Raw genomic sequence first — 17,316 nt, 5'->3', positions numbered from 1 at the left:
CTGTCGGGTTCAGTGACTCAGGAATCCCTACCTAAGCATCTCAGGTCATCTATCACATTTAATAATTTCAAGTTTCATCAGACATGATGCTAAGATGTACTGTCTGAAAATAAGTCACCAACACTTTTGGCTGCTTCTAATGTCAAGAGGACAATGTCTGTATATGCTACTTCTGGAGCAGTTAGGACTATTCCTCTACTATTACCGATCAAGTTATTATATGGAGGCTTAAAAAGACGAGGGGAAAGATTGTCTCTTTATTGAACCGACTATGTGACTGAAACACCTGGGCGGAAGATCTGCTGAAGCTGGACTGGATGTTTAGGCTACTGAGAGCAAAGTCTATAGCACATTGTCTTACCTACCGATAATGGATTTCTTGAGTGCTTCAAGCTGACTGGTAGGGGTGGGGTTTTTTTTTTTGAAGCTATTTATATGTTTATTAATGAAAAGCTAATTAAAGACCAAACTTCAAAGTATAGCAAAATCTCAGATTTTTCTAATGATGGAGGAATGACAATTACTGTAACTCCTACGTTACCAATGGAGGCTTTAATGACAACAGTGCCTCATAAAATGAAAGGTTCAGTGTAAACTAGGGGACAGCAATGACAAGTATTTCATTTTCACTAGAAGACAGTGTTCATTTCCATTTGTTGAGTTTCATTAATTTTGACCTATTCTGGCCCAAACCTGGGAACAACAGAAATAGATAAGGTGCAAAAAAAAAAAACCAAAAAACCTCCCACCATACTCACCAGGAGAGAGAGTTACATCTAATCTGACGCTCTTCCACTGTAATAAACTGGAGCCATTGTAATGCACGGCTCGGCCATTGCTATTGAAAAGAAAACACAAGGAACAGTCAGAGACGAGGCTAATGGGCCAACACAGAGGAAGGTAAGCAGTGAATGGTTGGAGGAGTTTCAGTAGCAGGAGAGTAACTAGAAGACGAATCCTAAGATCTCTTCTCTTTCATTGAACATGAGTATATTTCCAGCTGGTATTGTCTATATTTTTTAGGGTAGAGACTATAATTATATTACTATAGTTTTAAAATACCCACATCCATGTTGGGTTTCTTTTCCACACTGTGTGGCATCTTAGTTCCCTGACCAGGGATTGAACCCATGCCCCCTGCAGTAGAAGCACAGAGTCTTAACCACTGGATAGCCAGGGAAGTCCCTATTGTTTTTCAGGTAACAGTGATAGCAGCCACTTACTTATGGAAAAGACAGGTGCCCACTGGATTAGTCCATGCCCCATCTCTTTTCTCTGCTTCTGTAGCAAAGCCAAAGGAAACTATTGGTCCAGTATCATCATCTGTATCTCCATAGGAAACAATTTCAATTTCCCAGTAGAAAGACGGGGCCTGAAGAAACACCAGGAGTGGGCAGACAATCAGGGCTCACCATGGGCCCTTGAACTTCCTCTTTCTCTCACATTTGAAGGACAGAGGCAGAAGACAAGGGGTCCTGTGATTTCTCACCTGAACGGGCAGTGGTGAGGTGGCGTAGATAAATGTGCCCCGGGGCAGACCGCCCCCCGCACTGGGGTCTGCTAGGAAAGTGACAGAAGTGAGGTGCGAGGAGAACATGCAGGCTCGGACAGGTGGAAACACTCGTGAGGGGCTCCATGTAATCTCTTTGGGCTGCATTGGGGAAAAACATTTTCATTCAATAGCATTGTGAACACAAAATGGAGATGTTGAGATTTCAAGTGATATTTTTTCTCTTATATATTTTTAACTGTCTTATTTTGAAATGACTTCAAATCCAGGCAGAAAATTATAAGAATACAGCAATTTTTATATACTCTTACCTAGTATAAATAAAATTTTTTGAGATAAAATTCACGTAACATGTAACTTTCCCATTTAAAGTGTACAGTTCAATGGATTTTAGTATATTCACAGAATTCTACAATCATCACCACAAACTAATTTTAGAATGTTTTTGTTCTCCTTAAAAGAAACTGTACCCATTAGAAGTTAATTCCCATCCCTCTCTCCTCCCAGTCCCTGGTAACCACCTCTATGCTTTCTGTCTCTCTGAATTTGCAGGTTCTGGACATTACAAGAAATAGAATTATACAGTGTGTGGTCTCTTGTGACTGGCTTCCTTCACTTGGCATAATTCCAGTTTTATCCATACTGCAGCATGTATTAGCACTCCGCTACTTTTTAAGGCTGATAATGCTCACTGTATGAACATGCCCATTTTATGCATTCATTCATCAGGGGATGGACATTTAGGCTGTTTCTACTTTCTGGCTATTATGACTAGTGCTGCTAAGAACGTTCACAGATATGCCAATATTGGACATTTTTGCCTCTTTTGCTTTTGCCCCTCAAGTGAAATTTGTTTTTTCCCTGTGAGTCTGCTTTTTCGTTTGTTTTATTCACTAGTTTTAGATTCTATGTATAAGTAATATCATACATTAAATGTCTTTCTCTATGCCACTTTTTCTTTTTAGTCACTCTATGTATACTTTTTAGTATTATTATAAGATGAACTACAGATCTAAAATTTTGAAAAGTTTTCTTTTTTTTTTATCGAAAATGCACAAATTATTTACAGACTGCCAAGTTCTGCTCCCCTGCTGTAATCTTTCAATATTCAGAATGTCAAGTTGATGTGCTTTGACATTCAGAGATGAGAGCATGTCACTGCAGAGCTTATACCTCCAAATGGCTCTGCAAACACCCCTTCTAAAATCATGAATGTGCTGCCTCGCATTCTGTAACTCTCTCATGCTGCATGCTGCAGACACAGCAGAGGGCTCACCTGTCTCCGGTCAGCCTGCAGCGGAGGTGGCGGGGGTCGAGCACAGTCCCGGTAGAGCATCCTCAGCCGTTCACACTGCACTTCCACAACTGCCAGCCGCTCTCCTGGAGGGGAAGATGTCGAAGATGTGCATATAAATCCTACAACTCCTGAGAGGGCTCCAACTTTTTTGAAGTTGGACCCGAGCAATGAAATACTTATAGAGATTATTCAAATTCTTACAGAGAGCAAACGCCCTGAGACATCTTTGTCTCCTGTGTGTAGCTCAGCAACAAACCAATGTTGTCAAGTGCACGGACCCTGAGGTTGGGCTGCCTGGATCCAGAATCTGGTTCCATTACTTGATATTTAACATCATACTGCCAACATGGGGGTAATAACAGTACCTGTGCCTCGCAGGGTGGTTGTGAAGACGAGACAATGCAAGTTAAAGCCTTTAGCCAAGTCCCTGACACATGGTCAATACTCAATAAATGAAAGCTATTATTATCATCTAATGAATGAAAACTATTATTTTTATCATCTAAATTGATTTTTTAAGATTATAACCTGCGGAACATCTCCCACAAAGCACAGGGCGAGATGTTGGAAAATAGAAAGTTAATATGAGCCGAAGTCCCTAATCTGGGAGGAGAGATAAGACATGTATGTGCACACACGCATATGACAAAGAACATAGTGCAAGGCTGAAGTGTATTATTATGTGACATTAGACACAAACATGGGCAAAGATGAGAGACAGACCAAAGAGGGAAGCATTACAATGGCCAAGTCTGAGGCTTAATTTATCACAGATGAAGTAAAATAATAAGAGGAATTCATTGAAAAAATTTTCACTTTAGAGAATCAATATATTATTGCTTATAAATTCTATGACACATTCATTTATGAAATTAAAAAACCTTGATATATTAAAAAGTAAAAATCAAAGAACTCTTTCTCTTTTACACGCTACTTTGAATCTCATGTAGTAAACAGCATTTCTTCTGAGCACAGACTCTAATTCTCTAGTAGGCTTTAAGAACCTACTGCTGTGTTGGAAAGTAATTCAGACATAGTTTTCCTTTTTTTTTAAATACAGGTAAATCAGCAAACTTAGATATCTACTTTAAACCTTAAAATCCTTTCTGGTAATCCAATATGTGAGTTATTAAGGACTGTTAAATTTGACGTGGATTTCCCTGGTGGCTCAGGAGACCTGGGTTCGATTCCTGGGTTGAGAAGATTCCCTAGAGAAGGGAATGGCAACCCACTCCAGTATTTCTGCCTGGAGAATTCCGTGGACAGAGGATGCCTAGTGGGTTACATAAGCCTAGTCCATGGGGTGGTAAAGAGTCGGACATAACGGAGCTATTAACACTTTCACTTTCTTGACATAGGACGCTATATTAGAATATAAATTCCTGTGTATAAGCTCATAGTCTTCTATTTTGTAGCAATTAATAAGAACTTCCCACATGTTTCTTTCAACTCTTTGTTTCTATAGGGTTCTTTTCCACAGGGGGGAAAAATGGGTTAGATGGGTTATTATTAAAGCTATTTGCTCTAAATTATGATGATTTCTGGCTTATACATTAAGTACCAAAGTTAATTTCACAGAGTAAGATAAAATGTATTCTATTTTATTCTATAAAATGTATAAAAGAGACCCAGAATGAGTCCTAGAGAAAAGCAAGGGATTCATTCAGAAGGTTATATGTTTGCTAAAATAAGTCAAATAAGTCTTAGGATGCAACCTAAGCCAAGAATATTAAAAAAGCAGAAGCAGGGAACTACCTATGACACATACAGAATTAAACAATGAGCAAGTGTTTAGTCACAAGTAATTTCACTTGAGAAGCCGAGCAAGCAAGCTCCTTGTCTTTCGTTCTTGCTGCTTCTTTTGGAGGGATCTCTCTGAGGCTTTTTAATGGTTGCTGGCCCCAGACAGCTATACTTATTAAGGGAAGGAGATCTGAGAAGTGAAACAGATATAAAAATGAAGATGAATTAAAAAGCAAAAACAAGCCAAAAGAAATCACTGTCACATGAAAAAGGACAAAAATTTAAGGACAGAAAAAATTAGAGAGTTACAGAAAAAAAAAGGAAATAGCATGAGAGACAGTAAATAATACAGGTAACAAAAAAGACCAAAAAAACAGAGAAGATTAAAACCATTAAGGGAGGTAAAGACATCCATTTTTTCCTTAGTTCATTAAAACATTAGTACAAGAGCACTGGAGAAATGCTAATCTAATTGTGAACAATGATAAAGGGTAAATTTTCACTCAGAAAAACCCAGGCCAACCATCAATGTACAAGAAATTCAAGAACAAAAGAACATATTAAATGACACCATAAGATATACAAAATCCAGACTATGGAAAACTCTTCAACAAGTAAGTTGTAAGGGAAAAAAAGATACTGAGGGGAATCTGTATTTTAAAAGCAATTTAAAAGACAACAATCAATTACAATGGATGAACTCTAATTGGACTCTGATTCAAATAAACAAATGTAAAAACAAGTATGACTTTGAGAAAATTAGAAAGTTGAACACTGACTAGATATTAAATAATATTAAATTATTGTAAATTTTTTACATGTGAAAATGATATTGTGGTTTAAGAGTCCTTACTGAGATACACACTAAAATATTTATAGATAAATAAAAGGAATATCTAAAAATTTGCTTAAAAATAATCCAGGAGGGTGCAGTGTAGAAGAAACAGGATTGGTTATTAGTTGATAACTGTTCAAACTAGATGATAGAAACATGAGGGTTCATTATACAAAAATAGTCTGTTTTTGTACTTGTTTTAACTTTTCCATAAGCACACATAGAGACACATAGAAACACAAACACACAAAGATGGATGTTAGTGCAAATTTCTGGACTCTGAATTCACATGTGGTCAATGACAATAGTCAGAAAGTATCCATAGCCCTAAGGGCAGGTCACAAAGAATTCTAATACAGAGATGAAACCCACTTATTAATATGAATGGGGCAAAGAAAATACTCTGACATCATGGTCCTAAAGTTAAAATGAAAAATGCTGATTTCCTAGTTGGCATATACTGCATCTTTTTATTTACATTTGCAGATTTGAAATGGAAGTCAGTTGTGTAAGTGCTGTGTCTAGAGCTTAGCTGTTGGACGTGTATGTGAAAACAGTCAATATTCCATTCCAAATTGTCAGTGTGCTAACAAACCTCGACACAAAGGGTAGAAAGGAAAGCAACAGGTACTTACCAGCACTGCATTCCTGGGCTACTAGGTTAAGAACTTCAACAGCTGCAGGACACTGCTGTATGAATTCTTCACAAAATAAGCTGTCTTCTAAAAGCTGGGCCATGACCAGGCATGCTCTTAATGTTAAAAGATTTACAATATTTCAAAGTCATCAATGGTCATTCTCTAAAAAGCCAACTGTGAAAAACATTTCAATCAATTTTATCCACTAATTTAAATAAGGTTCCAGCTCTCCATTCCTCTTGCTTTTTTACTGAGCTGCATTGGTTTGAATATATGTAACTAGCTTCTCTTTTCCTGCACAGTAACTGCTGACACTGCATGGACAACTGGAAAGGGGGAAATGGTTGCCGTCTCCCTCCATGAAGACACCAAGTGACAGCTGTGAAATAAGCACTGTCTCCTAATACCTTTTCCTAAACTTTGCTTTGTAGGCAATATTAATGTTCTGAGAACAAGAGGGACCCAAATGCTTGGGAAATCTGTATACTGATCTCTCTCACCAGATTCAAAACATATATTAGAACTTTCTGGCAAGTTTCATTGTCAAAAGAAACTTGTTGCTGTTGTTTAATTGTAAATAAATGCGTTTTCTTTCCAATTCTGACACTTGGGAGCATTCCCTAATTCTCTCCTCAGCAGTTTGGAAAGAGACCGGATAGGTACTGATGTAGTCTGAACTACTTTAAAAAGGCCAAGTGACAGAAGACTTCCTGTGATAGAACAGAGCTCTTTGACCAAAGCAAATCAGTGGGGTCTATGCATGCACGCCATATAACACTCATATTTTGATTGTTTATTTCCTTAGGGAAACAGCTAAACTTTATTTCAAAGCACAGAAGTTGGGGAATGCAACAAAAACTGTAGTAAACGCAGCACAAATGGATGGCTTCTGTTACTCAGTTTGGCATGAAGTTCATGCTGTGGACCCAGTGAACCTGGCACAGAGAGGCCCACGGAAGACGCCTGTCCCTCTGGCCTGTACCACCTCAGCACATTAGGGGGTCTCTGGAGGGCGCTCACCTTGTTCTTATTTCAGCCAGGAGCCGAACGACTGCCATCACAGGAGCTGACCCATCTCCTGTTGCAGGAAGTGAGGTATGAATAGAGAGACTTCCCTCCTGAGGAAGCAACATGGACTGGACTGCCTGTACTACCTTCTCAGTAATGGACAGTTTATGAAGAGGCAATGCCTGATGGCGGTGGGGGGGGGCATGGCAAAAAGTTAAATTCAAGTAGTTAGTTTATAAGAAATGAGGGTGTTATTATCATCTGGAGTCAATTCTCAAAATTTCAATTAAAAAAAAATTCACCATACAGAAAATTGCAAGCTAAGACCAAAACAATTAAACATACAATATACTGCGGAATATTCCTCACCAAAGAAATGAATTTGGTCATTTAGGTAAAAATCTTAACATCAACGTTACTATTAAATAATTACACCCAGTATGTAAATACATAAGTAAAATTTAAGAAAATCACGTATTTGTGCTTCAGCACTGTGCACGTGCATATTATTCATTACAGGATGGTTACCATTTGCAGTGACATTTGAGGATACATTTAAAAATCACCTTACCTCTGATCTTGGAACACAAAGTCTAGACAATGGAATAGTCAGTGTGTCTGATGCTTGCGAAGTCTTTCTACAGTCTATGGGTGGGAATCTGACCGTAGCTATACCTTCCTGTTCGTTGATAGAAGCCACCACTCCGATGCTTCCTGATATTCCTCTCCCTAGAACCTATAGACACAGATGGGTCAGCACTACTTACCAACTCTGACGGTGTGAGCAGCGATCTGATGTGACAAGTGGGAGGAGTAAATCTACAGCTGTCATTACCGGCATTACAGCAATAGGTTCTTATAATGCAGACGCCAAGCCCTGAATGTGAGTTAAAATAATAGGTCCTAAAACCTTGTATCAAGGTGATCACAGTATGAAGCAAATTCAAGCCTCAATTCTAAAACACTCCCAGTATTAACACCACCACAGGACACAAGGGTTTTAGCTACTGTGCATTACTGTACTGATGTCTGATTAATCTGCAGCACTGTGTGGATGAGAAGCCACTTGTTTCTTAGCTTGAAAAAACAAGAATTTTTGTCCAACTGGGAGGATGATATTTGTCTTACAGCTGATAGATGAATCAATGGACTTATACACACGGGAAAGCGATGACTTGGGGAAATGGTGGCTGGTTACCTGGACCTCAGACCCGATCTTGATTGTCTCTTTGAAGCCTCCAAGTGCACACAGTGCAGCCACAGCCTGGCGGGCAATTCTCTGAAGTTTGGCAAGCTTTCTGCCACTACTGCTGCCATTTTCCAGAATGCTTTCTGCATATTTCCCCAACTGTGGAATGTACATCAGTGCACGAGACAGAACCTAAACATATGAAGCAGCCCATACGACAGGAGTTAGAACTTTGGTCGTTTTGATACTAAGGGTGGTGCGGTGTCGACAACAGGGCCCCTGGACTAAAGGAACTCTGGACACGGGAGGGGTGCAGTAACGAGCAGGAATGACCACTGATGTTCTTGCCATATTGGTCTTATGTAATTGGACAAAACTGGAAATGCACAATCTTGAAATATGAGCAAACCAAACACAGTTAAAAAAAAAGAAACAAACCTAAAAAAAAGCCAAAAATTTATCTGAAGAAAGACCATAATAGCATATCACCGACCTTGGAACACCCAATTACCTTTAGGATATGATATAAGGTGTTCACAAGATGAATGACTTGGAATAGGGAAACTGATGACCAAACTCTCGTTTTTGGGAGACTGGACTAGTTTGTCAAGATGAATTACTGAAGAGCTCAGGAGTGTGAATCCGACAGAGGCCTCCTTAATACTCATCAACTCCACTTAACAAATCCAATAAACCAAGGATGCATGACTTCCTAATGTTAGTACCGATTGAACACAAGCAAGGAGGAGAAACAAGGTGTGCCATTCTTTCCCTGAGAGTATTAGCCTGCCTTCTGTGAAATCAGAACTGGCAGTGATAGGAGATGTGGGTTAACAGAGTTGAAACCACTAAATCAAAGCAGATTTCAGGGGAAACACAAGTCTATCTGGCTCAAGAGGGAACTCTCTCTGTTACAATGTCCCTTGCTAGAACAAAAAACTGACTTCTGTCCTGCTTCCTCCTTTAAGCAATAACAGCGTACTAACCTTCTCTGCTGTCGTGGTCCATATCTGAGCAGCATTTGACTCAGGTGCCATCAGCAAGCTATGAAGCAAGGCGATCACCTCAGCGGCCATGCTGTTTGCTACGTGCCCACTGATGAAAGGTCGGACGGGGTCGGTCCTGCAAGTGTCAACAGGGAAAAGTGTCAAGGCCCCGTGATGGTAAAGAAGCCAGAAGAGTGGCTTTAGACTTGGCACCAGATGGAAACATTTTCTAATTACGGTGGGTTAGCCAAAAAGTTGGTTTGTGTTTTTCTGCAAGATATTGCTGAAAAAACTTAATAAACTTTTTGGCCTGCTCCATACTAGAAAAGTGGATTTTGATGACTTCTCTGCATCTGCCTCTGGCCAGCAAGCATAGAATCTCACCCAACTTATCAGGGGCAACACGTGTTCATCCTTCTGTACACAGCTGGAATGGTGACAAGTACCGTTTAGATGAAGTAAAGGAAGCAAGGCCAGAATTTACTACTGCTGCTCAGAAAAACTGTAGCTGGTGTTCCTGGTGGTGGCCTTTCTCAGAAAAACAGTCCTCCAGCTTCAGATGTGCACTCAGGCTGGAGGGCCTCCCTCTTCGTCCCTCACAGCATCAGATCCACCAAGTGAATGGTCATCACTGGTTGACTCAACTTTGAGAGAAACTACTACGAATGGCTGGGTATTTTAAGCCTCACTTCCTCACTTCCAGCAGGTCAAGGGGAGGATATAAAATTAAAACCTTTAGGACTTCCCTGGCAGTCCAGTGGTTAAGACTTCTCACTCCCAATGCAGGGGGCATGGGTTTGATTCCTAGATGGGGAACTAAGATCCCACATGTGACGTGGCAAGGCCAAAATAAATACATATATAAATACTCTACAAAATAAAATATAAAAAAATAAAATTGAAACCCTCAAAACAAACCCTTCACACAGGAAGTTTGAGAAGAGTAGACAGCTTCTTTCCTAGGAAGGCTTTACCTGGCGAGTTCAGAATTCCTCTCTCGGCAAATGGAGGTTTGGGCTGTCTTCTTCTTGTCCCCTGTGGACAGCCCGCTCACGGTCTCTGGGTTGAGGGACTCCACGGGTGGCCCAACACTGACAATGAGGCCTGACTGTGCCCACTTGGTTGCTTTTCGCAGAGCAGCTGCCGCCTCTTCCGTAATCACCTCACAGCAGCCACCCTGGAGGTCAGTTTAAAGATTCTCATGATATTCTTTTCACTCTTCTCAGCACTATACATTAAAAAATCTGTGTCCTCCAATCTAGGCTCATTTTTATAAATGCAAATATTAAAATATGAGAACTGTAGAAAGTTAAATCTCCACACATATCCCTTATCCTCAGCCAGACAGAGATCATTGCTAGTCTGCCCGAATTTTTTCCCTGCAGATTGACATACAGAATCATAGGTCATGCTACATGCAGTTTTGAATTCTTTTTAACAGTTATCAAAACATTGTGAATTTTGATCATTGATATGAATCTGATACCATAAAATATCATAAATATCCATGTCAACATAGACATATCTGGTTACTTATATGGTTATACAGTATTTTGTTGTTGTTGTTTAGTCACTAAGTCATGTCCAACTCTTTGTGACCCCGTGGACTGTAGCCCGCCATGCTCCTTTGTCCATAGGATTTCCCAGGGAAGAAAACTGCAGTTGGTTGCCACTTCCTCCTCCAGGGGATCTTCCCAACCCAGGGATCGAACTTGAGTCTCCTGCATTGGCAGGTAGATTGTTTACTGCTGAGCCACCAGGGAAGCTCAGATCATTTCATTAAATGGGTATAATAATTTCTTTAACAAATCTCCTATTTATGGGTACATGAATTCTATTTTATTTTTTACAAACATAACTGCCAAGAATAAGCTTGTCTCTGGATACTTGAAAATGCCCTATTTACCCTCACCTTGGCAATAAAGGGTATCATCAATCTTAACATTATCAGGGTGATATGGTAAAAATCACACAGTACTATTATTTTTATTCTTTCCCTTTATTTATTTACTGTGTAATTTGTGAGACTGGATATATTTTTTATGGGCTATTTGTCTTTATTTCTTATTATCCATTATTATTACTCTTTTAACCTTTCACCCTATGATCACTTTTAAACTATTTTTATGCTGTAGAACTTTCTTAAGAGAGCTAAGAAAATTTCTAGGTCAAAATCAAGAGTTCTCTTCCATATTTTAATATTAATGATAAATTGATCTTTTTAAATTTAAACTTTTTTATTTTCTATTGGGGTATTAACAATATTGTGATAGTTTCAATATGGGTAAACCTATGGCTGATTCATGTCGATGTTTGGTAGAAACCAATGCAAAACAAATGGTAAAGCAAATTATCCTTCAATTAAAACAAAACACAATACTGTGATAGTTTCAGGTGAACAGTGCAGGGGACTCAGCTATACATATACATGTATCCATTCCCCCCCTAACTTCCCTCCCATCGAGGCTGTCATATAACATTGAGTAGAGTTCCATGTGCTATACTGTAGGTCCTTGTTGGTTAGATGATAAATTGATTTTGACTAATCTTCTTGAAAATAGCCTCAATGACTTCAATTTCTCACCCTTATTCTTTGTGGTAACGTGAATGTTTTAAAAAAAATTTCTCCTGAAAACCTGAAGCCTGGCAAATGTTCTCAACTGTGGTTCTTGTTGGAGCAGGTTCCTCCACGTTGGGGTTACCTTCGTCATGTCTCGGTCCATTTTCACAACTTTCTCCATGTTGGCACCAGTACCAAGTCGGAAGGGCCGTCCTTCTGAGCTACTGAAATGGGAAGTCAGAGAGAGGCAATGATTTTACAGGATGGTCACAGCTGGGGACTGCAGGCCATGAGGTAACCTGGTAATGGTCAGGCCACCATTACATGCTGTAACAAAAATCCACAGTAAGACTCAATTTTTCAAAAGGAAATGCTCTTTATTGCTCAATTATAGCACTTTTAGGGATCAAAACAACAATTTTTTTTAGAGTTATAATGATAATTAAAAACCTGTGTGAAGATGATAAACTAAGTGACAAGCTGATCCTAAAATAAAGAGAAGGCCAGGCCCATGGGAGGCCTCAGTGAGGGATCTAAATCTCCAAGTGAGGCAGTTTTAATAACAGCCTGGACTGGTGCCTGAGTGTGAATGATTGGATCTCCCTTTCTAAGAATTTAGTTCCCCCTGCCTCCTCAACCTGGCTCTCAAAAAAGCTTTCACCAAGTTTGTATGATGACATTTCACAGTGCCCAGGAACGTTCCTTGGAAATTTCTTCATCTGTGTGCTGACTTCCCCTGACTCAGCTTACCCTATGCAGTAGCCCACAGTGCTTTTGATTTCTATGATGGCAGACAAGGAACCCGATTATGAGGATGACACCATCATTCAATCATTTATTTGAAGAGAGGACTCTTCCATCTGAGACAAACATCTCTTCTAAATTCCCTAAATTTATCTTCTAAATTCCCTAAATTTCTCCTATATTTAGGAGTTTGTATTCTGTGGGACCTTCTCATTGTCCTGGATTCCACTAACAGAGCCCTGCCAGTTTGTAATCTTTGTACAATAATTATATTTTCACTTCTTTGTTAAGCAATCATATTGTTCATACTTCCAATTAATTATGGCTTTTGAAAAAGTTTCTTACTTCTTTATCTCATAGTCAATGGTATCCCTAATTTTACTATGACTGAGGGATGCCCATAACTGAAAACCAAGCTGCATTATTCCTTCTCACAGATGAGGTCACACTACAGACTTGGTTGGACACAAATGATACATACTCAATAGGACTTTCACTCTGTCGGGTCCAGAGAGACGGTACAGAGTTATGGTTAAAAGTTCAGGCTCTGATGTCAGGGGGACCTGTGTCTACGTTTCAGCTCTGCCTCAGTTTGTTCGTGTGTAACGACAGGGATGATAGTAGCAGTGATTACTTGTGAAGAGGGCTGAGATGGTTGACATCGGTAAGGGGCTTACTCAGCACAGTGTCTGACATGGCTCATGCCTGAAGGCATGGACTATTACGATCATCACCTTAGTAATGGCTGCAGAACTTCATGGGATGACTGGTCTTCCCGCTTGTGGATGAAGATAGAGAGCTTGCCATCCACTGCTTCACTCTCTTCTCCGGGATCTTTATCGCCTTTTAAGGAATTCTTGGGGCTGGTTTTCGTCAACGTGGTGTCAGGTTCGGAAGCGGTTGGAGAAAGGACTGTCTGACATCCTTTAAGCAAACAGAAACATTGCAAAGTTGTTTGTGCAGCTCCCCTGGACGGGGAAGCACTGGCTTTGGAATCTCTCTTTCCTCCCTCTCTCCTGCCCTTTCCCCCTTTCCTTTTATCACAGGAAGCACAGCTGCGACTGTGGACAAGGGAAAGCCTGGTCTGATCATCCACAGGAAGTGACGGTGCCTTTCTCCCGTCCTGGAGGTGACTCACCTGGGACCACGTAGTCTGCCAGCTTTGCCAAGAGCAGTGACGCGATCTTGGATGCTGGGTCGCTGGGATCCTCCTGCTCGCTGTTTAGGGAGGGGACAGAGTAGCTCCAGGGTGGGAGCTCCACGTTCCCACAGTCTTCTACGCTCATCAGCGGGAGTGCCGCCCGGCACAGCTGAAGAATGATAAGAACCAGCTTTGGGGATGGGCGTTGGTCAAGTAGCAGGGAGAGGAGTTTGGACACACAAGCTGGCTGGCTCAGGATGGCTTTACCTATGTGACTCCTGCAAAGAGAGGAAGAAAAGGGCCACAATGTTGGGGACGTTGATCTATAGAAATTCAGAAACAAAGGTTCCCTCAAAGGTTAAACAAACTGAATTCAGATTTCATGCGAAGACACAGATTTTTGGCAATATGTTTTTATGAAGGTTTTTTTTAATAAACATCTGATGAAGGCTCATAATTGACCAGTAATACTTTAAAAGATTTTTGAAAATTCTTTGATTCCTTATGTTTAGTTAATTGAGATCCTCTAGTTCAGCATGATTCACAGAGCATCAAGGCTTAGAAATTCAAGCTAGGAGGCTTTTAGTCTAGTCTTTTATTCCTTTTCAAGAAGTGCTTCAAGACCAAAGAGATAATACAGTGCTGTACAGACCTCAAGAGTCTGGGCTCTGCCACAGCTGAACCTGTTACATTTCAGCAGAAACCAGAGAATAAGCAGCCTTAGGTGGACAAACCTCTGTGGGCCTCACAGCTCACACATGATTAAACCTCCAAAGAATATCTTCTTTCAAAGACACAGCACGAGAAGCTGAATTAATTACAAGTCCTGGCTGGTTAGTCTTTAATCTTGCTATAATGAAGGTTAAGCTATTTGGTTACTGAATGCAGTGGTACTGACCTGAAAGGCTAGCAGCTGTTACCAGCAAAGTACTGGAGCAAATGATAATATGTTATTTTATGGTATAGATATTCAAATAAATAATTTCCACATTTTGGAACTAAATGCTATTTTTCTTTTTTTTTTTTTTTTTTTTTTTTTTTTTTTAAGGACTGGTGACCATTTACTTTGTTCTCTCTCACAAAAAAACATTTAAGCAGAAACCTTCCATGACTTACAGAAGCAGTTCAATTGGTGGGTGTCTCAGGCACATGGCAGGCTGGGAAGGGAGTGGTTTGGAACAGGCAAGCCTTCCTTTTGGTGTTATATTCCTTCCATGCGCAATCCCAGCCTCCTTAAGTAGTCTAGAGAAAATTCTAGGGTTGAGACCATCATTACTCTACATTCCTCTTCTTCTATGGTTAGTGCCTTGATGAGCAGAGCAGAACAGGAAGAAGCTTTGGCCACTTGTAGGGGTGTTTTTTCTTCTTTATTCTCAATGTAAATGCTTGCTCCTTGGGACACCAGCAATTTTGCTTCTTCCACTCTCTCTTCATCACAGGCTAAGTGTAGAGGAGTGTTACCCTCAGTGTCTTGGATGTTTGTGGAAGCTTTGTAGTACAGAAGAATATGAATCATCTTCAAGTTACCCTTGGCTGCTGCCCGGTGCATTGCTGTGGCCTCATAATGGTCCTTAGCATCTGGATTAGCTCCGCCTTCCAGTAACATGACAGCAATCTCATGCCTGTTTTTGGAAGCTGCATAATGTAGGGGAGTACAGCCATTTTGATTGACAGCATTCACTTGAGCACCTTTTCCCAGAAGGGCTTTGACAATCTCATCTCGGCCAGCAGAAGCAGCAATATGAAGAGGAGACCAACCTGCATCATCTTTATCATTCACTGGCACTCCAAGTTGCAGCAAGAATTCAACAATTTCTGTATGTCCAGCTGAGCATGCCCAATGCAATGCTGTTCTGCTGTCCTGGTCAGTCCTAGTGGCCAGGGACTTATCTGCCAGGATCCTCTCCTTTAACTCCTCCAGCTTCCCGCTGTAGGCCAGGTTGCAGATCATTAGGTTAGACACACACCCCTCCATTTCGCTTTCCCAGGATCTCGGTGCAGCCAGATCCACCACCTCCTCACGTCGCAGGCCTAAATGCTATTTTTCAAAGACTGTATTCTCTACTATTTTTCTTGAGGCAGGAACATGTCATGACGGCCTAGTAAATTAGATGTTTCTAAAGACAGCCACCCTTTCCCCAAAGGAATTCCATCACTCAGAGGAAAAGCCACCTCCTCCCATAGCTCCAGGGGGCCTTCCATACCTTGAGAGATCATTGAGGAGACTGAGGACATCCTGGAGGGCGTCATTCCCGGCAGCCTGGTTGCCACAGCACTCAGTCGCTCGGGCAAGGTGATTCGTGAGAAGGCTGGACACCTGACGGGCCAGACCTGAGTGAACAGCCTCTGTGGAGCCACCTTCAGAGTTCAAGCAAGACAAAGCATGGTGAATACCCCAGGAAGGCATGGTGGGTCTGCAGCTGTGGCGGATCTGCACTAAAGCCTCCCTTTGCCCAATTTTTCTTTAACCTGCTCAGTATTTTGTTAGCCATCCGATTAGTGTCTCTCATTAGATAACAACTGGGCATGGCAACTCACTCCAGTATTCTTGCCTGGAGAATCCACATGGACAGAGGAGCCTGGTGGGCTAGTCCATGGGGTTGCAGAGCTGGACATGACTGAGCGACTAAGCACACACAGAAACATAAGGAAGGTAACAGTAACTTGAAAAATGATTCAACGTTGGGGAAATATGTAATTCTTTTTTTTTTCTTTTATCTTCAGCAGTTGCAACCTGCAGGCTCAGCTGCTCCAAGGCATGTGGGATCTTAGTTCCCCAACCAGGGATTGATCCTGCATTCCCTGCATTGCAAGGTGGATTCTTAAGCACTAGACCACCAGGGAAGTCTCAGGAAAAGACATTTTTCTTAATTAAAATTGAATATAATTAATCCACACAAAACCTAGAAACATACTTTGATAGGGAAGAATGATCATTTTACTGGGATGAAAACATCTTTTTTTTCGTGAAGTAGTTGATGTACAATATAAATTACTGGTGTACAATATAGTGATTCACAATTTTTAAAGGTTGTATTCCATTTTTAGTTATAAAATACTGGCTATATTCCCTGTACTGTCCAGTATGTCCTTGTAGCTTACTTTATACACAACAGATTAGGGCTTCCCCAGTGGCTCAGACTGTGAAGCGTCCACCTGCAATGAGGGAGACCTGGGTTCGATCCCTGGGTCAGGAAGATCCCCTGGAGAAGGAAATGGCAACCCACTCTAGTACTCCTGCCTGGAAAATTTTACGGTCTGAGGAGCCTGGTGGGCTATAGTCCATGCGGTCGCGGAGTCGGACACGACTGAGCGACGTCACTCTCACTTTCGCAGTGCCCTCCCCTTATACAGCCCCTCCCCTCTCCCTTTCCCCACCGGTAAACACTAGTTTGTTGTCTGTGAGTCTGTTTCTTTTTTGGAAAACATCCTGATATTTAACTCACACCCAACCTCTTCTCAAACACAGTAAAAGATTTTCTTGGATTTTTCCATTTTCAAGCACCTCTCATAAAAGCCACAAAACTTATTTGCCACTGACTGTTCATTCTACTTGGGAAGTCTTCTTTACCCCTCAAGAAAAATGCTCACATCACCTTCTTTGGGAAGCTCTGCCTGATGCCTTAGTACAGAGGGTCTGTAAGGACCTCTATGCTCCTCCTACA

General features: G+C 40.9%; 1 protein-coding gene across 1 annotated transcript in view; it reads right to left on the bottom strand.

Annotated features, from left to right (window-relative positions):
• The window catches only part of HECTD4 (HECT domain E3 ubiquitin protein ligase 4), a 167,503-nt gene that overhangs the window by 39,230 nt on the left and 110,957 nt on the right, over positions 1-17,316 (bottom strand). Inside the window, exons 35-48 of the mRNA XM_052654305.1 lie at positions 15,856-16,009; positions 13,649-13,929; positions 13,245-13,434; positions 11,909-11,990; positions 10,181-10,383; positions 9,207-9,342; positions 8,230-8,412; positions 7,603-7,767; positions 7,044-7,213; positions 6,021-6,136; positions 2,787-2,890; positions 1,490-1,651; positions 1,224-1,372; positions 759-838 (exon numbers count right to left, since the gene is read on the bottom strand). Coding sequence (XP_052510265.1) covers positions 759-838; positions 1,224-1,372; positions 1,490-1,651; positions 2,787-2,890; positions 6,021-6,136; positions 7,044-7,213; positions 7,603-7,767; positions 8,230-8,412; positions 9,207-9,342; positions 10,181-10,383; positions 11,909-11,990; positions 13,245-13,434; positions 13,649-13,929; positions 15,856-16,009 — 2,175 coding nt within the window. The remainder of the gene's footprint in view (positions 1-758; positions 839-1,223; positions 1,373-1,489; positions 1,652-2,786; positions 2,891-6,020; positions 6,137-7,043; positions 7,214-7,602; positions 7,768-8,229; positions 8,413-9,206; positions 9,343-10,180; positions 10,384-11,908; positions 11,991-13,244; positions 13,435-13,648; positions 13,930-15,855; positions 16,010-17,316) is intronic.

The sequence above is a fragment of the Budorcas taxicolor genome, chromosome 17 (genome assembly GCF_023091745.1).
Source record: "Budorcas taxicolor isolate Tak-1 chromosome 17, Takin1.1, whole genome shotgun sequence".
NCBI lineage: Eukaryota > Metazoa > Chordata > Mammalia > Artiodactyla > Bovidae > Budorcas > Budorcas taxicolor.
Note: the sequence above shows the minus strand (reverse complement) of the source record. Positions and strands in the feature narration are given on the sequence as shown.